General features: G+C 37.0%; 1 protein-coding gene across 1 annotated transcript in view; it reads right to left on the reverse strand.

Moving 5' to 3' along the window:
* Positions 1–27,450, reverse strand: part of LOC145996999 (dihydrolipoyl dehydrogenase, mitochondrial) — a 42,394-nt gene continuing 14,944 nt past the window's right edge. The window contains exons 5-12 of the mRNA XM_083133614.1: positions 23,112–23,255; positions 21,314–21,415; positions 12,414–12,638; positions 11,109–11,245; positions 9,153–9,342; positions 5,955–6,092; positions 4,328–4,417; positions 1–549 (exon numbers count right to left, since the gene is read on the reverse strand). Coding sequence (XP_082989740.1) covers positions 484–549; positions 4,328–4,417; positions 5,955–6,092; positions 9,153–9,342; positions 11,109–11,245; positions 12,414–12,638; positions 21,314–21,415; positions 23,112–23,255 — 1,092 coding nt within the window. The 3' untranslated portion in view covers positions 1–483. The remainder of the gene's footprint in view (positions 550–4,327; positions 4,418–5,954; positions 6,093–9,152; positions 9,343–11,108; positions 11,246–12,413; positions 12,639–21,313; positions 21,416–23,111; positions 23,256–27,450) is intronic.

Below are 27,450 nucleotides of genomic sequence, written 5' to 3' on the forward strand. Positions count from 1 at the left end.
TCCTGTTAAGCAAATCACAAAGGAAATTATTTTATTATTCTAATTACAATAGATGTATAGCAAGTGTATGTCACATAGAGGCATATAAAATGAAATTTTGAACATCTTTTTTTAAATCAGTTTTTTCATAAAACTCAACATATATATACAAGCTCCCAAGAGTTCTGTTTAAAATGTGTTAACCCAATTATGTCTCTTGCATCTCGCAAGTACTCTGCCTATGGTCACTTGGTGGTCTGCTGTTACTCGGTTGCATGAGATTCTGTGCCTTAAACTGAGTGCAGTCGCCTATTCATGCTCCTTCAATATTTTTCACCATTGACTATTATGTTGATTCTTTGACTGGAGTTCTTATTAACAAAAGAAAATCACGTGACACTACCAGGAACTCTAGCTTTACGGAATCTTTGGTCTCAGGAGTCCACACTCAAATCATTCACTAGCCACTGTACAAACAAAACATCTTCAATGTTTCTTCCTCCTTTAGAAGTTAATGGGCTTGCCAAAGTAGGCTGCTAGATTGGCTTCCCTGAATGCCTCTGAACAGGTCTGAAAATTAAATTTAAGAATATTAAGTAACAAATAATTTACACAGTGCACATTAATATCAGGGTGAAAAAATAACAAAGTCAATACAGTGAAACGTTGATTGTTTTAAGTTTTCCTGCATTATACAGGGTGTACACAAAGTGTCACACATTTCAATTATTAATAAATTAGTAACTAATGAAGATACAAATAAACAGGTGGCAATGATAGATAAATAAACTAAGAAAGGTTTTATGTCCTGTATCAACCTTAAACACATGAAAAGCCTCTCCGGATGGGAACTTTTCAAACTTGTAAAAACAAAACATTGCTTGAGAACTAATTGTTGTAGATAGATAAAATTTATACATTGTACCTCCCCATAATGACAGTTAAAGGAAAAAGAAGAGAAATCTAAATTTAACAAAGAAATTGGTATTCAGCATGCTACTGTGCCTGCCACAATAGACCAAAGTGTATGAAGAAAATGTAGTAGATAGCAGTGGAACATTCCTAACATTCCTATAACCAAGCAAAGTTTCATTGCAAAAAAATCTGGAACTTCGCTTCTAGTGTCTACCTTATGGATGCTGGATGGACCAAATTTGCATGGAAGCACGATAAAGATAACTTTCTGAGCATATGTAATGCCCTTGCTCCAATTTAGAAAATAAAAATCATTGTCGTAAAGTTGTAGTAATCTGGAAGTTTTGAAAATTAGGCCTTTGCTCCTGGACCCCTCATTGTTGTACGCCGTTAAAGTGTTCTTTTGTTCTCATTATTACATGTAAAAGAGAAACATATCAGAAAAAAGCAGTGGTTGAAAAGTTATAGCCCATTTTATAAGATTATCCAATAATACTCAGAGGGAAACAAATGACTTTTTCAAACTCCCCTTTTAAATAACAACAACAATGAATGTATTGTTGAACAAGTTTCCTCCTCCGGATATCAACCAGGTGAAATCACCATTTGCTGCCAGGAAAGCTTCAAGAATTATTTCACAATAAACTTACTGTTTTGTAATTAGAGTATGTCATTTGACTTGACATAACTAAACCCAAGTGGTCGTTAATATGGCTGTTGCCTGTTACAAAAGATCAATTTCTGTTTTTGAAAATAATTACTCCTTAATTTCATGTATCAAGGAGGGATTGAAATTTACTTTACTTCAGTGGATGATATATTACTTTTGCTTTGAGAGTGATTACTTAATTTTTGACATTAGAAGCAGTAGATTTGATTTTGATTTGATTTGTTGTCTTAAGTCTATGCACAGAAAGTCTAATTGGGACTGGACCTACAGTTTAAAGTGGGATCTGAACCACTACGTGCCTCCGCCGGGTATCGAACCAGAGACCCCTTGATTACAAGGCAACAATGTTACCACTACTCCATTGGGGAGGACCTAGAGGCAGTAGATTCTGTTAATTCCCATTGTTAGTTTTGGATGTGAAGGGAGAGGAGGTAATGTCCAATCTGATATGATCCTCCCGAATCCTATCAAAGATTTGGTCATATTTAATATTATTCTTAATTATTTTGCTTTCTATATTCACTATATACACTATGAAAGTTAAGATATTTAATGGTTGACCTAATGACATAACTTTGTCATTCGAAAAGTTTTGTGTTTGTTATTTGCCAGCTTCATGAAAGCAAAATCTTTCATTGTTGACAATTAGTTAAAAATATGTTGTTCTCAGTTTTAGAATTAAACTATTATGAAAGCCATATGAGATAGATTTCAGTTGAAGTTATTAGTAACATAAGCCTTATGGACATTGGAAAACAGTTCTTTAAGAATGTGACAAAGTTTATGGTAGAGAATATTATAGAAACTTCAAGGATCATAATTGTTGTTTTACACATAGAAAAATGAACCTTATGGAACATACTGTTTAATCTTTAAAATATTGCCATTATACACAAATTAGTTCTCTATATCACAGCTGTAGCTATGTTTATCTTTTATGTCATGGGAAGCGCTCTGCTTGTCATGCAGGGGTATAAATACAGGCTCAAAACCTAATTCGGGGGCATTTTCATCACAGACTCCAATGAGTTAACATATTAAATACTCAGCTCCCTTTATGGGATGGTTCAAGAACTCATTCTTCGTTCTCAAGTTAACTTAGAGACATAGTTATTCTGTCGTATGGGTAGGTTCGTCCTGTGGAAATACCAACATATCACCATACGAAAGAATAAGTTCATTTAAACTTTATTTTGAAGCTTTCTGAAATTTTAAATTATATCTTCGCAAAATAATGTTAAATTTCGACTCATAACTTACTCTTATTCTGACGCATGGGTAGGTTCGCCCTGTGAACATGATAACATGTCACCATGCGTGAGAATAAGTTAATTTACGATTGCTTTCAAATTCATGATAATTCAGTTTGATTTTTTCGAAACTTATACGTAATATATTTTCAATTTTACATAAAGCACAGGACTTAATGTTATTCTGCCATATGAGTAGGTTCACCCTGTGGGCATGCTAACATGCCATCATACGGAAGAATAAGTTCAGACTATTTCGTCTCATTAATTATTCATTATTGATATCTGGCATGGTTAGGTTTCACCCTGTGAACATGCTAACATGTTGCCATACCCGATATCAAGTCCATGTCTCTAATATTTTACGAATTATAGCAGTTTGTATTTCTGCACATATCTTGAAGCCAGACCCTAATGTCCAATTTATATTAAATCGGAGTCAGTACTCATGACCTTCACAAGTCATGTCAAAGTTATACTTCATTATGTCAGGGAGCGTTCATAAAGTTCCAAGCAAGCACCTGGTCGTCTTTATATAAAGGATATGACAGCTTGATCCATATTCTGTAAATAAACTGCAAGAGTTGCATACATTTGATTATAAGAAGGAAATTTGTTCCATCCTTTTTTTATGGAGATCTGTAACTAAGATGTACATTTATGAAAGTATCTTAAGAATAAACCATCTTCAGGAAAAGAATTGCCCATAATGAAGCCTACTGAAGACGCAAACCTTTCTTCAGAATCAGATGTTGTTTATTTATCTAGTCTCCTTTCCTATAGCCTGTCAAACGATTTAGTACAGTTGAAGCCTCATATCACATGTATTTCTATTACTATACCCGTACCTGAGAGGGGTCAGAGCATCCCATTAGTCCACCGAGTTCAGCCGAGGTGAAGAAACAGATGAAATTGAATCTGAAAGGTAATCGACGGAAATAGGAAGGTAAAGATGAGGATGTTATAGCTGCAATAATTTTTCGAAGGCGATTTATGCTCGAGGATGCTGACGACAGACGGTGGCCTAAAGGTTCGAAAGAGGAACCGCCACGAAGCCTAAAGTGTTGCGATGGATGTTTCCGCTCACTTTCTTCGTCTCCTTCGAAGTTTAGAGCTGGCGATCGAGTGCAGGTCTCTAACCAGCCATGCAGCTAAGCTATGATGATTTTAAAAGGATGGTATTTGTTTTATTTTGATTTTGTGCGTTTCTCTCATCATCGTCCCGCAAGTTGGTATGTTTTCCTTCCTAATTTTGTGCAACGCTATGTGTCGCTTTTCCTAGTTATTCACCTGTTAATATACGTTGATACAGAAAGTATATGTTGATACAGAAAGTTAAAGGACAAGGAAGGCACCTTTCAATAAATCTTCACAATGCTAGGTCAACACCAAAACTTTGGAGTTCTCCCAGTTGAATGTGGAATTGCTTACTCCTAAGGCTAGAGCAGCTACGAAACAACTTCATAATCACGCAATATTTTTACCTCCTGGAAACAAAATGAAAAACACTTACTGGATGAGCGTGACAAACTCTAGCAACATCCTCACATGAGGCTCCATACTCCATGGCCAGACAAGCTTCTGCGATCAGCTCACCAGCGCTCTGAATGGAAAGAGAAGAGAAGTACACACAATGTAACTAATGTACTGAGTCAAACAAAATGTAAAAATTAATGACATCTACAACCAAGAGAAAATACATTTAATGACTAGGATTGAGGTGATGCCACTTTGAACCAGTGTTGATACTCTTGATTAGGGATGGGCCAATATGAAATTTTGGCAGACATTCATAAAGTACTGACATAAAATTTATCAATACCAATATTCAGCCGATCCAATGTAAAATTCCACATGGTTCATTGACCTCCATAATAATATATGTTACCAGATGAACCAACATTTTGTAATGAAAAAGAAGGTACATATTTAGACTATTCTTTTAAAGTACAGGATGGATATTGTGTGTTTATACCCTCAAAGTTATGACAAAATGACACAATATTGCACTAAATTGTATGATATAAATACATCAGATCGGTAAAATTATCAGTAATTTTACCAATATGCTTATATTGGGTGATACCAACAGAGTACTGATAAATCTGTCCCATCCCTACCAAGAACGATACTTGAAAATTTAATAATTCAAAGTATACAACTTCTCAATTGCAACCATACCATAGCAATCTATCAGATTTTGCTTTAAGATGGTCATACTTTCCATGAGAATTATTTAATCCCAGATTGCATTTCTTTCCATTATCGTGTTGCGTAAATAGCAAAAATTATGAACCTTGATATAATTAACAAGATAATTACACTGTACGAAAGCGTTACATAGCATCCCTTTAGGATGTGTGTTCAGACATGCCTGAAATAGTGTACTATTGGTTGGTAATGATGGTAATTTTTGTAATTATCATAACTATATAACTGACCAAATATAAACAAAAAAATATTTATACTCATTAAATATACAATTGCAATATTGTGCTGCAAGCCCATGGCTCAACAGCCCTTGTTGAGTCTAGGCAGATCCCCAACTGCCAGTCTCCCTCCCACAGGTGTGGAGATCTTCAACTGGTAATGGGATGACGTGGGGTCAGCACGTCAAACCCCCAATCATTATAGGAGCTTTCCGAGACCGGGTTACGCTACGCTACTCACTTGTAGCTCCCCAATTTCCTCACGATGGTGGGTTGCCACCAGTTATGAACACAGGCCGAGAACCCAGGTGGACTTGAACCCACGCCATCCTGAAAAAGGAGCCCAAAACACAGCACCTTAGACCGCACGGCCACGCATGAGGACGCGCTGCAAGTTTAGTGAATGATAAAATATGTGTGTGACACTAGTGCAACATTTGTTTATTATTTTTATTCATTATGGTAATTTTTAAAATTATTACATAACTGCACCTATATAAACAAGGGTGAGCCTCTGAGCCCCTAACCCCCCCCCCTCCCCTCTGCATAATGATCTGAAGTTGTAGATGCAATATTAATTAAATATTGCAATTTTTTCAGTGTGTGTGACTTTCCTTACTAGTGGTGTATGGACAAATAAAAACCAACTTGCTGAGAACATGGTTTTAAGCCATGATCACAGAGATAAAATAGTGTCTATTTTTTACTTACAGGGCCAAGGATGTGAGCTCCCATGATTCGGTCAGTGTTCTTATCAGCAAGAATCTTGACGAGACCTTCAGCTTCCATATTTGTTTTTGCTCTGCTGTTTGCCATGAACGGGAACTTTCCTATCTTATATTCAACTCCCTGCAAAATAAAGTAAATGAAGTAAAAACCAAAACAATAAATGCAAATAAAAAAAAAAAATCCTTAGAAAAATATTTGGACCTAAAAGGGATTAAGAGAGGTGATTGATTGATTGATTGATTGATTTGGGTTCCAAGTGCACTTTATGCACAGTAAGGCTAATTGGGACTGGACCTACAGTTTAAAATGGGATCTGAACCACTATGTTCCTCCACTGGGTATCAAACCCAGGACCCCTTGATTACAAGGCGACAATGCTACCATTGCGCCATCAAGGAGGCCCAAGGAGGAGACAGGTGAGTGGAGAAGGTTACATAATTTAGAACAACATAATATGTATTCATGTCCAGATATGATTAGAATAACTAAATCAAGAAGACTTAGAGGGGCAGGCCATGTGGCACGACTGGGAGTGAGAAGAAGAGTTCAAACAAGCACATGAATAAAATTTGTGTCTGTCACACATGAATTTTTTTTAAAACTCTAGACAGCATTTGCCATTATAGTATGTTGATCAATATGGATACAATATAAGATTCGCATGTGAAGCCATCTGGTGAGAGATCATTTCAGGAGAAATTTCAAATAACAGAGTAGAAGAATAGCCATATGAGGGGTTCAGAGCACCTTTTTGTGGAAATTGAGTTACTTACTTTTAAGAGTGAAGTATCAACATTCCAGTGCTAGAAGTAAGTAGAGTCACCACTATGTTTGTGCTCCCAACAGCTAAACACACTACTAAGTTACATGAAGATTAGGCACACACAGGACATGTACTATGTAAATTTTCAGCAAAATAAGCAGCCTCGACCAGGACTTGAACCCGGGTCTCTGGCATATCATGCCAGTGCTTTACCACTGAGTTTCCAAGCCAGCCTGACTTCGCCTGATGTGTGTGTGCCTAATATTAATGAATTTACATCTCTAGACTGGGAGGAAAAAGGCAACACCAACGTCTACAGTGTTTCAAAGGCAACAGATCCCATTCCGGTAGCACTGACAGAGATGATTTTACACAGGTAAAACAGTCCTAGTCGAGCCTGCATTTTTGCTGAAAATTCTACATAGTACTAAGTTATCTAAATGTTTTTTTTTTTCTCAAAATTGTCTTCAATGGAGTTACGCCACTTGTGCTGTGAAGCCACAGAAGGGAAACACAAAATTCAAACACAAACTAGCTACATAACATTGTAATCAGTTACGTGAAGCTGTTACTGAAACATTCACTTCACCAACAAGTAACTAGGGTAAGGTAAAAGGTAAAGTTCCCCATGCATATAGACCTTGCCATGAAGGTACAAAGTGCGGCAGAATTCATTAGACAGTTTGAAATTAGCACCATTCACATCTGCCGATAGATAGCATGCTGTTTCACTCATTATCTAGTGAAGCAGCTCAGCTGTTTCACTCATTATCTAGTGAAGCAGCTCAAAGCCTTTAGTAGACATGGATGTCTGATCAAGTGAGCACCGCGCGTATGCTGTGGAGCGATTTTTCACGAAAAATGACTCAGCTACTGCAACGCAACGTGACTCCAGATGTAAGTTTAATGTTGGAAGAAATGGGAAGGTTCCAACATGCCAGACAATCTTAACTTGGGTGGAGACCATCAGAACCACCGCATCTGTTAACAGTAAGAAGCACCCCGGCCATTCACGTGCTGTACAGACACCTGAAAATGTGGAGAGGGCGAGAGTGGCTGTGTTGCGTAGTCCACGACGTTCAGCTTGTCGACATTCAGTGGCTCTGGGCATCTCGGATAGAAGTGTGCAGCGAATGCTACAAATTTTACACATGGACTTGCATAAATCGACCCCACACTACCGAAGAGCTGAAAGAATACATAAGAGCTGAAATTCAGAACATTCCACTGGAGATGCTGGGCAAGATGATGGAAGGTGAACCAGTTCACGACAATGATCAATTTCAAATTGATTAATCTTTAACCCTTCACCTTAAGAAATGTTTGCAGAACAATGGAGCGCATCTCACTGACATCATTTTCAAATCGTAAACACCAAATGAAATGCTTCTGTATGTACCTTGCAGCAATTTAAGTGTTTAATAATATGTTTATATTACAATACATAGTTTTGGAATTTCAAACTGTCTAATGAATTCTGCTGCACCTTGTACATTTAGAGGATGTGGGGACCTTCGATCTCGGCCATTTTGGAGGTGATGTGAGCAGCACCCTGCTCTGGCCATCTTTACCCCCCTCCATGTTGTCTCCAGGTATCTGTTGATTTGAGGCTGGGTGAGCTCCAGATTCACTTTATGTGGGGACAAGGTTAGCAAATTCCAACCTTACATCACCCACCCAGGGAATCGAATCCTGGTCTCCCGTGTGGCAGTTAGATGCCTGACCAACAAGACCACAGAGGACCTAGGGGTAATTAGCATTTAACATTTGATTCTTTTTTTACTACTACATGCCTCCATATTATATTTCATTGTGTTCATACTTCTTCACAGCACTAAAATTGGTTATCACTAGATGAGATTTAAACTTGTAATTCTGGTACTGTTTACCGCTAAGTGCTATGGTTAGAAGCACATATTTTTGGTAAATAAAAGAGCAAAATTTTGGTACAAATACAGAGTTGGTTTCGGGTTCAAAAGTGGTATATAAAATGACATTTTGTGCATATAATCCCAAATTTGGTTTAAAACTGCACTTACTACACAAAATAAACATATCCTTTCTAATAGCACATTATGTCGTTACCAGAATATTAAGTTTATTCCTGTATAAAGGGGTCCATTTTTACTTCTCAAATATTTACAGTAGAATTAATCAATTTTCCGTGAATTGCACAACACTCAGGATAATTCTGACTACAGAAAGTGTGGCGTCAGTAAATAAACTCTAAATGTCATGTTTAAGAACCTATTTTGCATTTTGCAGTTCATTTCGAATTATTTTGAGACAAATCAGGGTAGGAAAATGCACCTCACACCTTTCTGAAACATCAAAAATTAACATTACAATGTGTAATTTCACATTTCATGTTTTCGTCAAAAAACCAAATATGCATGTCTCTAGCTATGCTAACTTACATCATTCTTGAGGTCCTCTTCGCTCCTGCCCACCCAACCAACTTCTGGGTGAGTGTAAATGACCGATGGGACACAGTTGTAGTCTATGTGCACTGGGCCTCCTGCGATGCCTTCCACACATATTATACCCTCGTCCTCTGCTTTGTGAGCAAGCATTGGACCATGTATGCAGTCACCTATCGCAAAAATACTGAAAGGAAATACATATTGTTAGAGAGCCCAATTATAGGCATTTTAAGCAATCGTTTTTGCACCTATCTGATAATAAATTTGACATTGAGGAGAGAAAATGTTGGTTTTTGAGACTCAGCCTACAGAAATTTTAATTGGTTTAACTTAACTAAGCTAGGTGAACTTTAAAAATCAAATTTTATGGTACATAGTTTGATTTTTGTTATTAGTGTCACTTCTCTGCCACTGTTTGGCTCATCGCGATTATGGTAATGAGTGATAATATGATGAAGGGAGACTCACAAAGAACACTCATGCCCACGCTGGGGTTCGAACTCAGGACCCCTGTCATCATAGCATGCTGTGCTAACCACTCTGCCACAGAGGTCAGATGATACGGGAGTGAACATAATTTCAGATGCACCTAGATACTAGCAAATATAATTTATAGTTACCAACCATACTTTTTAAAAAGATATATTAAATTCTGATAACATGTATTCCAAAAATGTCATAATTATAAATTATCCAAAATTAAATACGCTAATATTTTCATGACATTAGAACTACTGAAATTACAACTTTCTTGATGATAACAGTAAAAGTACACTTTACAAAAATGTATATAATAATCCTTATGTGAGAACACTGGATGCTGCAAAACAAATCATGTACAAAGTTGCAATCAGTAGACAATAACAAATTAGCATATTAGTGTTGCCAGGTACAACAAAATTTACCATCAAAAGTAAAATTTCAGAGCAAAAGCATTATGTATGATTTATTGTGGGTGATATTTGAAGAGGTGGTGTGAGAGAATTGCCCTGTTTGGTAACTGAATCCTGCATCATGTTACTCATTTTTGGCAGTAGGGGGGGGGGGGGGCAAGGGCAACATGCTTCAAGGTCATTAACTAGAATTCTCCTCCACCCTCTTTGAAATTCCTTAATAATTCTACTCTACTTTTACTTTAAAATATTTACAAATTCACTTATGAGAACCATCATGAATTTTGAATTTAGTCACAAAATTTGGCAAAGAATCAATAAAAATCATCAATTTAGCAGAATTACCAAAATCTAAATTTTTTTAAGCCAACTGCAGTTAATATTCTTTAACATTTGGTACATATTACCAATGAGTACTAAGTTTCTCTGAATTATTTAGTATTGCGTCTCTCATTCCCATAATATGAATTTCGTACTTATTAATCACCACAGAGATTACCTTTCAACTATACTGAACACAACTCCAACTAGCAGCTGGGAAACAACGAATCAGCGATCAGTTGAATTTTCTTCGACTGAGATCGGGCATTTTTGAGTAACAAGTTACCGAACGTTGTTTGCGGGATGAAACAAATGAGTGTTGGGTCCACCACATGTTGCCAAATGTAGCGTAAGGCGAGAAAAAGTCTTCTCGGGCAACGGTATTGTCAGCCCCAGAAATCAGTGGGGGTTGATGGTACAACTGCACACGCATTCCTGAACGATGCAGTTTCCGGACGGACCACCCACAGGCCAGAATGCAGGTGGACACACAGTCATATAAAGACAACTGGCAAAAACAGAAGTATGCTTGGCAACGTTGCTTCGGGAGAGCGATGTGATCTCTTCAGGTTTTACTTCGCAACTGAATTTGTTGACACCCATCGGACCACATGCCCCCGAAAATGATTGGGGGACAGGACGTGCCAGAAATAGCCATCTAGGTCAACCGCCAGTTGGAGTTGCGATCAGTTTAGCATTGGACACAAAATCTAGAGAGGTAGAATTTTACGCTTACTTAGGAATGACTGTCTGGAACCGTGAATTCACAGGTATCCTTCCCTTTTCGTCTCTCTCGATGCCCATTTCTTCGAGTCCCAAGTTGTGGGTGTATGGACGTCTTCCGATGCACACCAGCAGCACTTCACACTCCAACTGAAACATGCTACACAACTTTAGAGGGTGCAATGAGGCAGTAGAAAAGTACAAGCTGAATACTTCAACACATTTACTCTTCTTGAAACATGCCATGGACAAAGAATTTTCATTTTATTTTACTTCCTACTTTTTCTCTATCTACTGTCTTTCTTTCTTCAGATAGAGAGAAAGAGTTCTCTCTATTTCACTTACACTATTTCTCAAGAAAGAAAAGGGGAAGGAAGAGGAGGGAGATAGAGTGAGTGAGTGTTTTCTTTCTTTCTTTCTACTTCCCATCTCTCTCTCACAGGAAACAAAGAAATTATGAAGAAAATTGAAGAAGGAAAAGAAGAAACTACGTATTATCTTTCACTTCTCCATTTCTATCTCTCCCTCTTTCTCTTTCTCAGGAAAGACAGAAATAACATTCAAAATTACACTGAGATAACCCTTGTGTGATAATATGCACAACTTATCTTTGAGTGTAAATAGGAAAAGGTGTGTTTGAACATGGGCATCAGGAGGGAGGGGGCTCAAACCAGCCCATAGACCTCCCTCTTAGAAATTGACATTGTTAGACAAAAAAAGCTTATTTCTATCATTAATTAGAAATAGAGCTCAGTTAGTTAGCATTCAAACAGAATAACGAAAGAAAGAACAGCATTAGAGTGATTAAAATTGAGTGTAAAATACAGGAAACACGTTATGTTTAAATATTCTACCACTTAAGGCAAAAGAATAAATAGTTCCACACTTTTCAAAATTCCCAGCTGGCCCCTGTAGCTGTGCTGGTTAACACTTAGCACATCACGCTACGATGTCAGGGGCCCCAGGTTCCAATCCCGGCCTGAGTATGGATGTTTGTGTGTGTCCATTCATCAATTTCATCCTATCATCAGTCATCACCAACTTCGCAAATTAGCCACAAGAAGCACAAAAAGCAAAGTAAAATAAAGCAAATAAATCAATAAAAAGCAAATTTCCAAAATTACCCCTACATTCTAATGCTTCTATGTAAAAGTTAATAATGAAATAAATTTTTCTTGCATTTACATGTAACCTGATCACAAAATTTATGTTACTGCATAATATTTAAAGTGCTATTGTAACACATTCATCGCTACAATATAGACAGAACACAAACATCAATGAAAATAACATCCTCAAATATTACACTGAAACATACCACATCCTTTTTACTTGCGTCCTTCGCATCTTCGATATTGACTTTTATTGTACCACCTTCCCTTGTTGCTCCAGTCACTTTTGTACCTAATTTAAATTTCAGTTCCTGTTTCACAAGTATCTTCTGCAAGCTCTTTGATATTTCTCCATCGATGCCTATGCCACCAATGGACCCCATAAACTCCACGAGCGTGACATCGCTGCCAAGTCGACCCCACACTGATCCCTAGAGAAACAAAATGCAGAACATGTTTTACCATTTATTTGAAATAAAAAAAATGGATAAAGATGAAAATTTCATATTATACTTATGAATTTAAGGCTAAAATTTATTGAAATTTAGGAATGGATAAATATTTTACTGGGGCTGGTGACCTTATCCCCTCGAAAATTTAGACTTTTTTCTTATCAAGCAACAGATTTTGATGTCTTGTACAGCATACAATTTATTTCAGGATGAGGAAACCACAAATATCCAATACATTTAACTTCAAATTGTGCCCAGCATTTATTCAATTCCTCGTATCATGGATTGGTTTCACAGTATTTTTTAACAAAAAGTTGTATGCAGATATATAAATTTAAAAAAAACAACTATTAAACCTAACGCTCCTAAACTAAGAACATTCTTAACTCATTGAAAGTTATCTGAAAGTTGTGGATCAACATAGGATTAAACTGGGCCTTCAGCTTCCCATGATAATGCCCCACCATCAGCTTCACCACAATTTCCACAACTTTGTGTGCTACTTTCAGTGATTTTCTTGAATCTTAGATCATTCATTTTTGTCTTCCCCCCCCCCCCTCCCGCCTGGACAAAAAGCTTCTTACCCAACAAAACAAATACAAAGGTCTTCCGAAATTAATGCCTCCTCTGCTGTAAAACTTTTATTTTATGTGAAGGAGGAACAATTGGAAAGCTTGTGTGAAAATAGATGCACATGTTGGGTACCTATCAAGGTGGATTGATTTAAATCAGGTTGATTTAAATTGCAATTTAAATCAAGATTTAAATAAATAATTTATAGAATAATGTACATACGGATTTTGTACATCAGAATCACTTTTGACTTTTGGTGAAAGTACATTAATCTTGTAATCATATAGGCTCTAAGAAAGGAAACAAAATGTATGTACTGATGGGGTGAAGCTCGTATGAAAGGAAATGTAATATGTAAACTGTAAACACACTTAAATTCTTTTGATTTAAAATTCAATAATTTTTATATGCAAAAATAGCAAACATTTTGTGTAGAAAAATAAACAAAATACTAATCATGTTAAACTGTAAAAAGTGACATTTTCATTAAACTGTACATAAAAATGGTAGCTGATATTTTTCAAATTATCATTAAAAAAATTGCCAAAATTCAGACACAAAGACTAAAAAATATTTTAAGTTATCATTATAGAGTACACCCACAATGTTTTATTTTCACTGGAAGAAAACTTACTGAAATTATGTATTATAGTTTCATTAAGACACTCAACAAACAATTCCATAGTAGGTTCATATATGTGGTATCAGAAACAGAAAAATGTATACTTATATAAAAATTTTGATTTGCTTTAATTAAACTGTTCAAATATTTTACAGAGGTGTTTACTAGAAAAATCCTTTCTATAAAAAAGACATGTCTATATGTATGGTGCCAAAAACCAATTTTAAGTGTGTTTTCTTTTAAAAAATCTGATTTAAATTTAAAAAATGAACAAAAATGATCCTGGTACCTATTAAGGCTATTCAAAATACTGTCCTTTGCTTTCCAATGCCAAAATCTGCTCTGAAAAAATTCTGAGGTTGTTTCTTGACCCATGCATTCAGTCTTCCACGTCCTGGAAAATGCTGTCCACGAAGGTGGTGTTTCTGAGAGGGGCAAACAAACGGAAGTCCGATGGGGTTATCAGGACTGTAAGGGGTATTACTGACCACCCCATTTTGGTAATGGCCTGATGCTTCCATTGACAAGTGGGGACAGGCATTATCATGGGGCAAAAAAACTGTCCAGTGGAATGTGGTTTCTTTCTCATCAAAGAGCATCCCTCAATTTTTTTAAAGCCTGCACATACCAAGCACTGTGCATTGTTACACCACGTTCCAAGAAGTCCGTACTGATGACACCCTCTCTGTCCCAGAACATCATCACTCTTTCGCGGGTTTTCATATATCACTGTGGGTGCAGGTCTGCCAGTTCGATGTTTATCTGCCACCAAGGTATTCCCCTCTCGGAACTTCTTCAACCATCTTATAACATTGATAAATGTCAATTGCATCCCTCCATATGCCCCCTGCAGCCTGTTATGGATCTCTGGTGTCTGACAACCCTCTATTTGTAAGGACTCGATCACAGCTCTTTGTATTTCTTTGCTATTAACGTTGTTTATTTAGTTACCCACAAATGAAAAATAGTGTACATTAGCAACATATCGCATTATGTGTGTGTGAAGTTTCATTGCAATCCGATAACAATATGAGGAGTTATTAAGGTGGAAGCATTAATTTTGTGATGACCTTTGTACTAAGCTGAAGTAAGAATTGTAGCTTTCTTGGCAATGTGATTCAAACAAGTGTCTTCAGGTTACCAGTCAGAAAAAATTGACGTTAGAGTCCAACGTTTTCAGCGCATACATTTCTCTCACGATCAGGGAATCATTCAGTCATTCCCTGAAGATGAGAGTAATGTATATGCTCAAAACGTTTGACGCTAGTTGAATTAACCTGGCTGGTAACCTGAGGACACTTGTTCAAATATAAACCTCCAGGAACAGACATTGGCCTACAAAGAACTGATTCCCAAGGGCATTGGTCTGGAGTGCAGCATTACATGGATATGAACACCAACAGTGGCTGAAAGTTTTTGAAATGTGGTGCTACAGGAGAATGTTGGAACATCAAATGAACAGAGAGAGGAACAAACTAAGAAAAGGATCTTCCAGATAAAGATGTAGGATGGTGTGCTGTGATCATCCAGAAAAAGATGTATGATGGATGGTATGTTGTGATAATTTGGAAAAAGATGTAGGATGGTATGTTGTCATCATCCGAAAAAAGATGTAGGATGTTATGCTGTGATCATCCAGAAAAAGATGTATGATGGTATGTTGCGATCATCCAGAAAAAGATGTAGGATGGTATGTTGTCATCATCCGAAAAAAAGATGTAGGATGGTATCATGTGATCATCCAGAAAAACATGTACGATGGTATGTTGTGATCATCTGGAAAAAGATGTAGGATGAAATGTCTTAACCTGAGGAGTAATGAAAACCAGTGGTGGTCCCTCAATGGAACAGAGGGAACAGGCTGTTCCCTCCTACTTATCACCCATTGGAGCTATTTAAATTATCTACATTAACATAATAAGAACACTTCTTTCTCCCGAAATCAACACGCCGAAGAAAAACTTTCACTGTGACTGAACGTTTGTTTACTTCACCTGCCCTAGTCGTTCCACCCGCTGCTTGATGCCGAGTATTTCCGACCACGCGCAAAGGTAAACGATCCTCATGGTCCCACCTCCCACCACGGAAGCTGCACTCTCTAGCTGTTCCCTACGAGAGACATAGCGAATTTGTTTTTCTTCGAGGTTTTGCTATGTGCTAAAGTTTAATTGTGTCGTAGTGATAGTTTTGAGTGTAGTAAGTCTATAGCTTCCTAATCTCATTTCAAAATTGCGTCTGACATTTGTAACGAACTGGAAAAATCTTTTACAGTCTAAGTGTCTGCTAAATGCCTTGGCTAAATGCTGCGAAACAGCTTCCGAGGGAACAGCTCTCATCCACCTGTTCCACCCGCCTCAAAACGCACACAGCAGCAGGACAAGAAAGCGAAATGTTGCGAGCGTAGGGTTGTGAATGTTGCATGATCGACCAGCTGAAGACGAAAGCTTTTAGTTCATTGAACTTTACAGAAAAGACAGCAAACCAACACCTATCCTAACCGAATTAAAAACTAAAACGAAATCGTACACAAGGCATTTTCAAACAAACTCTGTAAAATGACTAACTGGATACTCTTCCAGTGGCAAATTATTGTTGTTCCTGAGAAGGGAGTTTCGAACAGTTTGGGTTTTGTCACAATTTCTACAAATCTAGCAGACGTCATGAAAAAACTTGGCCACCTGAATGCCATTATTGCAATTATTGGACTGAGGACGTTTGAATTACAAGAATGCTGAACTCTACAAAAAAAAGTCAACTTAATAGATATGAAACAGGTTTTCACAAAACATTTTTTTTCTTTGATCACTCATAAATTGCTATTATTAATTTTTTCTTTGTTCCGCATCAACAATTATGTTTTTAATGTTTTCTTTACATTATATCATATTTGCTTTAACATTGGTATTGTCATAATTTTAACGTGCTCCATGTATTCAATAAGAATTTGAATTTTACTTGGTCTACTGTATTTATTATATTACGATAGGTATGGGAGGGGAGGGGGCAAGTGCAAGTCACCTGTTCCCCTGCCTGATTTTGCTCAGCACGCCACTGATGAAAACTGTAATTCAAGGTACAAGGAAAAAACATACGGGCAGGCCCAGGAAGGAGAATATCAAACAAATGGCTGAAGATGTGAACTGCTAAAGAATCAAAGGATTGAATACATTAGTGGAAGGCAGGAACAAATGGAGAAATAGAACTAAATAACTTACTTACGTGAAATTTAGAAGATTTCGTACTTCCGCGTTGCACAATTTAATGGTTCAATCCTATTAATTTCGAAGATCCACTGTCTTCATTCACGAAAGGGTACGGCGTTTGAAGCGGAGATGGTATCGTGTCACTACATTGTTTGTTCCCGGGCGGCGGTGGTTGCGATTTTTCCCGGGAACAAACAATGTAGTGACGCGATACCATCTCCGCTTCAAACGCCGTACCCTTTTGTGAATGAAGACAGTGGATCTTCGAAATTAATAGGATTGAACCATTAAATTGTGCAATGCGGAAGTACGAAATCTTCTAAATTTCACGTAAGTAATTTTAAACCGCGTTTACCGCAACCACCATGAGAACTAAATAAGTTCACAACAAAATACAGTTCATCAGCCTGTTTTCTGTTGATGTGAAGGTATAGGAAACAAATTAACACGGAAGAAGGAAAATATGAGTTTGAGTTTTGACAAAGTCCACCTTATGTAGATAGAATAATCTGAACTGGACCTACAGTTTAAAGTGGGGTTTCGACCCACTATGGCCTCCACTGGCTATCAAACCAGGACCCCTGAATTAAACCACGCCATCAAGGAAGTCCCAAGGAAAATAATAATAAGCAGGGAAATAATGAAGGTGGATTATATTTTATAATTAAATAAAAAAAAAGTTTGAGCAAAGCAAACAAAACTTATGATTGGAGTACTTACACCTGCTGGAAAATAACTTCGGACCTCACGTGAAATCTGCGGTCTATCACTTTGTAGCCTTGTATCTAGTGTTGTTTTGTTTCGAACATGGAATTGTTTCTGCATGAACGTATCTGGCAATGATGTATTACTGCTAATATGAGAGTTCATTTAATTTCTTTTTGTTAGTTGACACAGGAAGGGTGACTTTCTGCTCTAGTGTGTGTGATAAATTGCTGTGTTTTCGTGTGGTGCACTTTGTGTTGGATATTTGACTACAGTACAGGTGTATTTGTGATATGCCGGGGAATACTGTAGTAGCATAGAAAAAGCCAGCATTATTGCATGGGGAAGTGAAAACAACTCAATAAAGACGACATGTAAACAAACAGGTCATGCAATAAACCATAATGAAGGTACTGGCAGCCGCTAGAGGAGTGCCTCTGACTGTCATTCCAAAGCACAAATTCGGTGGTGGGAGGCAAAGAAAAACAACCAACTCTACAGACGCTCTCCTAATGAGAGAAATAAAGAAAAACCCAGAACTTAAAGAAATGCACCCGAGTCTGCTGGAAAACGTTAGTGTTCGCACGGTCCAGCACCGTTTACAGAAAGACTTGGATTTGCCGTGTCGTACTGCTGCAAAGAAGCCACTACTAACCGACCGCATGAAGAAAGACCATCTTGCTTTTGCAAAGAAATATGCACAATGGACACCAGCACAGTGTAGGAAAGTCATGTTTTCCGATGAAAACTCATTCCAACTAACTGTTCCGAATGGGAGCTGCTAAGGTTCGACATCCATCATCTTCAGATCGATACGACCCAAAGTATACAGTTCTGACCATTAGGAATTCCCAGTCTGTAATGGTGTGGGAGTGTTTTTCAGGTAAAAAGGGTAGGGCAGGTTTATATTTCTTATCGCAAAATGTGACGATGAACGCAGACCAATATATAAACACTCTTAAGGACCATTTAGTGGATATGCTTCAGATCCACGAGTGTGATCATTTCATGCATGATAACGCTCCTTGTCACACGGCTAACAAGGTAAGGAAATGGCTTGAGGAACAACAGATAAAGATGTTAGAGTGGCCTGGGAATAGCCCCGATCTCAACCCAATTGAAAATTGTTGGCATCGTATGAAGCAATTCCTGGGAAAGAAGAAGATTCAGAACCTACAGACCCTCCAAACAGAACTGAAGAAAATGTGGTGCATTGTCATGGACTTAAATTACTTCCAGAGTCTTAGTGATTGCATGCCCAAGCGCATCCAAATGGTTCTCAAAAGTAAAGGCAACATGACTCCGTACTAACGTATGCATTTTTTGCTGTATCTAATAGCTTATTTGGTCTAGGAATTAATTCGTGCGCCTGGACAAGAGATGGCGTAACGAGCATATCGTCCCACACTTCCGTGTAGCCACACATGCGTTGAAAACTCCTGTCAGCGCGCATCGTTCATAGTATAGGGCAGTTGATTGACGCGTCAATAACAGCATTTTGTAGTCAACTGAACATGGCACAGTTCGTGCCAGATAAAGTGTTTTTGCGGGGTGTTCTGCTTCATTACTTTAACATGCAGAAAAGTGCTACCGAAAGTCATCGTATTTTGGTGGAAGTGTATGGTGACCATGCGCTAGCTGAGCGAACGTGTCAGAAGTGGTTTGCACGGTTTAGAAGTGGCGATTTCGGCCTGGAAGACCAAGAGCAACCCGGACAGCCAAAAAAATTTGAAGACGAAGTATTGAGAGCATTGCTCAATCAGGATTCGTGTCAAATGCAGGAAGAACTTGCAGAAGCATTAGGCGTTGATCAAACAACAGTTTCCAAAAGCCTCAAAGCCATGGGAATGATTCAAAAGATGTCACATTGGGTTCCACATGAATTGAAAGACAGAGACGTTGAAAGACGAAAAACCATTTGCGAATTGCTGCTTCAAAGACAGAAAAGAAAGGGGTTTTTGCATCGCATTGATACTGGCGATGAGAAGTGGATCCATTACGAGAACCCGAAACGAAAAAAGGCCTGGGTGAAGCCAAGTGAACCAGGTCCATCACAACCGAAACGAGATATTCACTGTGCAAAGGTTATGCTATGCATATGGTGGGATATGAAAGGTGTGGTGTACTATGAGCTGCTGCAACCGGGTGAAACTATTAATGGAGAACGTTATCGACGACAATTAATGCGTTTGAAGCAAGCTCTGGCCAGGAAACGATCAGAATGGGAGAACAGACATGATAAACTTATTTTTCAACATGATAACGCTCGCCCACATGTCGCAAAACCGGTCAAAACCTATTTAGAAAATGTTGGATAGGAAGTTTTACCCCGCCCGCCGTATTCACCAGACGTTGCTCCTTCGGACTACTACTTGTTCGATTGCATGAATAACGAATTGTTGGACAGCGGTTCACTTCTTCAGAAGATATCGAAACATGGGTCTCTGACTGGATCGCTTCAAAGGATGAGGACTTCTTTCGCCACGGAATCCGTAACTTGCCTGACAGATGGGCGAAAGTGGTGGCTCGCGATGGACAATATTTTTCTTAAGGTATTTATGTATTTTGTGTTTGAACTACAGCTTCAATGTGTGCGTAACAACCGCACGAATTAATTCCTAGACCAAATAATAATAACTTTTCACATGAATTTTCTGTATTTTTTGTGCTTTTGTTATGAGGTTCGAAGTCATTTTGCAGCAGGTGCAAGAACAAGAAGAGATGATCTATGTGTGGGTTAAGTTTATATGCTCAATGGCATGGACTGACAAACACCCAAGTTGTATCCTGGTAAAGTCACAATTTTTGGATAATGTTCAAGTAAGTTATAACTAGGGCTCGGAAGTTGATGAAAAATCACATTTTTTTTTCTGACCCTTGAAAAGAATTCTAAACCTGATATCAGTCAGTTTACCAGAAAACATTGCTTTTATTTTGCATTTTTCAGTATTTTTTGCCGTCTTTATTATATTTTTGGTCATTTTTGAGGTTTACTTTTCTTCTCCCCTGCTGCTTCATGAATTTTAAATGCATTTACTAGCATAATTTATGAATTTAAATTTCCTGACATGGTCTTTTTAGCAAGTTCGCCATTAATAAAAAATACAGTCAATTGAAATTTACAATAATATTTTTAACTGAAAGTTTGGCAATGGATTAAATAATTAATTGTGGTACATTTATTCTTCTTCCAGCATTTAGAATACTTTGTGTGAAGCCTACTTTGAGGTTTCCTTGCTGGCTGCTATAATTGATTTAATCTTGGGTTTTAGTCATAATATTTAAAAAAGTATAATCTGATGTATGCGAAACAGAACTGTATTTTCAGATGTTGACCGACTTCCATATCATGCAAGTCACACTCTGAAAAGAGGTGAATAACTTACAAAGAAAAACCCCGTAGATATAACATATATTTTCTATGCCACAAGCTAATATCACCCGTAACATAATATCTGGGCGTCTATTATATTTTGTGTCCATTTTTGAAACCCATTTATCTGGTGGATTTATTTTGGCAGCCATAAGAAATTCTTAAGAATAAAACTTACCAATTCTAATCCAATAACTCCAGCTCCAATCACCACTAGTCTTTTAGGTACACTTTTTAATGAAAGGGCACCTGTAGATGAAATAATAGTTTCTTCATCAATCTGCAAAATAAAAATACATATCACGACTGCAGCCAATTAGTTGACACATAAAAAAAAGAATTGATGCATTTGAAACAAAACAATTGAGATGTTGCACGATTTTACTTCAATTTATTCATATGGCAATTTAAGTTTGGTTTTGTGGAATTCAAGACATTCATCTGTTGTTCAATTCGTCAATAAAAATAAGCATCATTATGTGTACAGCATAACTAATATACCATATTTACATGTATATATGTAATACGTGTGCGTGTATAATGTGCACTCTGGTTTTTGAAGGGGAAAAGCAACAAACAATTATATCTCGTGTATATTGCACACTACAGTTTAGGTTCAAGACACTGCTTTTTTAGTTGTAGGTTGTAAAGCTGTTTCTAAACTTATTCGATGCGTGACCTGTCTCTACGTGGACCAAGAGGAGAATATCATCTTGTTATACAATGAGTCACCAACATGTGCTACTTCCCCCTCCACTGTGTTTAGCATCTAAAAGCTTTCACTTCTGTAACCACCTTGTTTATTCTGTACTAGAAGCGAGATCAAAATTACCGTATAGATTTGCAGCACTCAGGAAATTATTTTATATTATTTCTCATCCAACTAATACTACTGATACACATCCCATGTGACGGGAGGTGCATGCTAAAATTCTGACAGAATGTCCTGGGTTGCAAAATTTTCAGTTACAAAGTGAAAAATACTGGAACACAACCTTTAAACTTTTATAAGTTTATTAAATTTATTTAATTATCATTGCTTAAGAAATCCAACCAGGTAATTTGTATTTGTGTCTGTTGATACATATGTGTTATACACAGTGAAAACATGCGTGGTTTCAAATTATTCAATGCATAATACACACCACAGTTTTCGTAGGCAAGAATTTTGGGAAAAAGTGCACATTACACATTTGTAAATATGGTAATTAAAAAGGTAAAGCTCTGCACTGTGCATTGCTCCATGCCATGAAGCTAGATAGTGTGTGTGGATAAATCTAAACCACTTTAGGACATACATAAACAAAAGACACCAATTACTCTCTTTCATCTTCTACAAAACAGCCACAAAATTCATGCCTGTCTAGCTGGTGCTGTAGCAACACCAGTTGAAATCAACCCTCGAAGGTCACAGATTCCAGACAATAGAAGAGATCAAGGAGAATTCCCTTCAGGGCCTACTGTCCATTTCAAACCTGGAGTTCCAGCAGGCATTCCAGAACTGGAAGAAATGTTGGGAGTGGTGTGTGCACAGTGGGAGGGGAGTACTTTGAAGGAGACAGGTCCACATACAGTGAAACCTCAATTTTACGTTTTTCTGGGGACCAAGCTCACAAAAACTTAAAATGTAGGAAAATGTAAAATCGAGGAAAATTTTGTAACATTTTGCTATGTTGGGAACATCAAGATTGAATGTATAATGTGGGAAAATGTAAAATCTGGGAACATAAAATCAGGGTTTCACTGTAGCTGGTGAATATTATATTATATAAAAGTTCGGCTTCTTTTTGAACAGCCCTTGTATAAAACAGAAAATACAGTTGTTATTAGTTTACTGTAGTTGTAACAGTTATTATTTATTGTTTCATCATTATTATAAGTTTATTATTTCTTTGAAGCCTTCTGAAAAGTATACATATTATGCACTATAGAAGAAAAAAACAAAGATAAATATAACCCTTACAGAAACAACAAACCTCAATTCCAGAAAATGGAGTGACCTCTGAACCGGTAGCAATTAAAATGTTCTTAGTTTTAACTACCTCCGAGCTGCCATCATCTTTCAGAACTGTGACTTCATTTGCCCCTGTTATTTTTCCATGGCCATTAAGATGGTGTACCTAAAAAAGAATCAGACATGTCATTAGTAGGGTGCGGATTTTTGCATATTGCAACGACCCCCGATTGTACACCAGTCGTCAGAAAGTTAGTCCGCTACTCCCTTAGTCGGGAACATGAGAATCTGCAAATCATCAGGGCTTGCTGGGTAGAAAAGAAACACAACACTGTTTACAAAGTTAAACGCAGTTTTATAATCGCGTATATTTCATAATCACTTACCAATAAAACACTAGAACATTCAATACTAACGTTAGGCAATTCACTCACATATAGCGAAAGTTAAATTACATGATTAATTGCTTACTTTCAACTTATCGGCCAGCAGAAAAACTTGAAAACCGAAAATCTATACTTGAGTTCTCTCCGTTTCCAAGTTCTTATTATTTTTCACCTTCACCTGTTTTTCAATCTCAGTCTGTCGTCAGGTGAGAAACATTCAGGTTGGTTCACTTCCTCTGCTGAGATGAGAAAGTGACACCAACACGAACAGATTATGACGTATTTATAAACATCTATACAAGTTCCTAACACAACTGTATCAATCTAACTACAGTTGTCTGTGACAACTTGCACATTATTTGAAGTAAGAAACATTTTAAAAATCTTAACGTATTACAAATATAAAACCTTAAACTCTCAGGTTCGTTACAATATTTGCCTCTTTCGTTCCATTGTAGTAAAACACAGGCTTTAATGTTTTAAGTTCGTTTCATGGTGTTTCTAGTTCAAAAATGCATTTCATAGTGCCTAAAAATGTCTATTTTGAAGGTAAGCACCTATTTTGCTTAATCATGCCTAAAATACCTATTCTGTAATTTTTTTGCTTACTTCAGCCTTTCTTAAGCACTTTCCCTTTCCATCCCTTCTTTCTTTCCACCTCAAAGCTTGTAAGAGTCAGTCAGTACTCATTTGCTTTGTTGTGTGTGTGTGGAAAGAAGTAGACAGTTATCTGTGGAGATATTGTGTTCATGTGTTTAAAAATGCCTAGCACAAAGCGGCCAGAAGTGTATTAATTAAAAAATGGATTGCTGTTGAAACTTGTTTTATCACCAACAGAATTTTTTTTTTTTTTTTTACTTAGGGTCGCTTTTCTTCTACTTAGGCTAATCGCGACAATGAGGATGAGTGATGATACTTATGAAGGAACCCTCACAAAGAACATACATGGCAAGGCCGGGACCCTGGCATTGTAGCCATGCTGTGCTAACCATTCAGCCACGGAGGTCAGTGCCACTGAGAGAAAAGTAATTTTCTGTCAAGTTTGTGTTAAATTACTTTACAAATAAATATTTTATGTAGTTTTATATAAACTTTCAACTGCTGATAATTTCTGGCTCCTCTGAAAATGTTTTTCTCCTTCTCGCGTTATTCGGAAACAAGGATAAATGTGAAAAATACAGACTGTGACCAGCCGTCATCTTACATAACTTCACTTGTGAATACAACAATGCTAATTTATGTTAAAAACTTACTTTAGCGACATTGTGTTCCATACAGAAGATTACAATAAGTCAAACAATGTTATTTATTGTAAAGTTTAATACCATATGCCGATTAACAGCTCACATACTCATGCAAAAAAAATGCAAATGCTTTAACCAGGTTGTATTAGCCTAGTTTTCCTGCAAATGAGGATTTGATTCAAACTATTGTTCAATTGTTTCAATTGAATATTTGTGCGCAATCAGCACAATGGGTAACACAAGTTCCTGTTCTTCAGAGAAATTTTAATTGGAACATCTTCTAACATTATTTTTGTTAAAAGGGTGCAAATTGTTCACTAATGAACAATTGGGCACGCAACTGGGGCTTGATTGATTTAGTTGGTGTTTTAAGTCCACTTTATGCACAGAAAGGCATACAGTTCAAAGTGGGATCCAAACAACTATGTCTCTCCACCAGGTATCGAACCTGGGACCATGCAACTGAGGCATTTGTTCAAATTAGCACAATTGTTAGCCCAAGTTCTTTGTGTGAGAATTACTTTAAGAGGGTGTCTACCAAAATAACAAATCCAAAATTCTTGACATTTTCATGACTTTTTCTTGACCATTTTATTCCCCTTTTTCTTTACATTTATTTAATCGCCCCCTACTTAGGTACAGTTCGAAATTATGAAATAATATATTTTTATTCAACGAAAAAAACCTACCACAAGACAGGCTAAGATGAAAACTGAAGTTGTACTTTAACAAGATATTTAGACTTGATTCAATTATTAATGCATGTAAAAATTAACGCTTCAGACTTCATCCTGGATGGGGAATGGCTACATAACTTTAATATTTTTACAAAACTTCACGCACACAAGCATGTAATTCTTAAGAAACAAAGTGAAAAATCTTAACCACAGTTCAATACAATTTTAGATTTCCAAATATTAATTTTTTATCAAATCTCAGTACAGGTATATAATAATGTAAATTCACTATACTATAAAAAAAATGGCAAAAATTCATGACCACAAGCATAATTTCTTGACTTTTTCTTGACCTATCAGTTGATTTCTTGACTGGTAGACACCCTGTTTAACTGATGATTCGACACAAATGTGAATTTAGATCAAAATAGTGTTAAGAGTTTGTGAATCATTAGTGTAATTTTATGTACAAACTGTAATGCTAATAGTATAACCAATGGCGTGCCCAGGATTTTTGAAAGGTTGGGTTACATATACTTCTTTAGTAGTCAGCCCTCATTTTACCATCTTCTGCCTTTTGCAATTGTCCCCAGTGTGAAGTAGTTTGTTGCAATAATTAAATAAAATAATGTGACAAATGTCATTTAACACATGAGTACATTAACCAATTTCTACAGTCACCATAGTAACAAATAATAAGACAAAAGAACATCAACATTGAATAAAGTATTACAACAAAATTCTCTTCATCCGTTTCGGATTATGCACAATGAAAATAACAAAATATAATTGCAAAATTGTCTTGAATTAAAGAACTGTTGATGTAGTTGTTCTCTTTAAATACTGTGCCAAAGGCAGGGTTATGAGCCCCATCCCCCTTTGGCACACCTGACTATAACTGTTCATTGAAAGAAGAAAATTCAAATAAGTTCATATTCAATGACTATTTTAATGTCTTTTTTTTATTTTGAGGTGCCTTTTTTATTTTATTGTTTCTTTTTAAGTGCCTATTTTCATCTTCTTTGGTCCTTTTTTGAGAGGTTTTTAGTGCCTATAAAGCTGCAACCTAGCCATATACACTGCCCTCCAGAAATTAAGCAACAACAAGAAAATGTGAGGTACAAGAGAAAACAGTTGGGGAAAAGAGAAGAAGAGTGGTGGGCACGCTGAAAGAAAGCAACGAATGCGTTAGGGATCATATCCCTTATTAGTGTCAGACAACGGTCACTTTCGTTACAAATAAAATATGTACACCCTCCAGCCTTGTGTTTCATTCTATTGGATGATCACCATTTGTTGCTTAATTTATGGAGAGCAGTGTACATCTCTTAAAACACCCAAGATTTAATGTTCATGGTACTGCATAGAAATTACATGAAACATCTGTACCTGTGTGGTTCATTTGAAATACTTCAAAATATACTTTTCATCACAGTATTCAATTACTTGCCAGAAATAATGTACCAGTTACAAAGTAGACACCTCATTCTAAAAATGAGACTACAGAAACTATAGTCTGTATGCACAATTTGCAAATATTGCAGGTTGGATTTCATACCAATCTTGCATATTGAATTCCAACATGCTATTACTATGTGAATGCATAGAACACCTGTAGCGACATATTAGGAGGATCAATTATACAGGTTGGGCTTAGAAGAAACAGACAGATTAAATACATTACGAATCAAAAACTGTTAGATTTTCAGGAAGCATTTACTACTGTTTTATAGAGAAAGTCTTCAAGTTTATGACCTCCACTTATCGTTTGTCTTCACGGCGTCAGCATCACGTAAGTGCCCTTGACATCAGTCGAGCAATATGGCCACTAGCCAGGTAGAAAAAGGCTTTGTGTGTGCAAACAACAAGGCCATCTATGGTGGGAGAAAGACTTTTGATGAAACTGGTTGTCTGTGCAAGGAGAAAAGTCATTGGAGAGGAGAACTGAACTATCACATTGATTTCTGTCGTGTTACAAAATCGTCACCCATAAAACACTTGTGACTTCACCATGTAAACTTGAGGACATACTCCTCCAACCATGTATTTCAGCA

Source organism: Lepisma saccharinum, chromosome 1 (assembly GCF_977018435.1).
Source record: "Lepisma saccharinum chromosome 1, izLepSacc3.1, whole genome shotgun sequence".
Taxonomy (NCBI): domain Eukaryota; kingdom Metazoa; phylum Arthropoda; class Insecta; order Zygentoma; family Lepismatidae; genus Lepisma; species Lepisma saccharinum.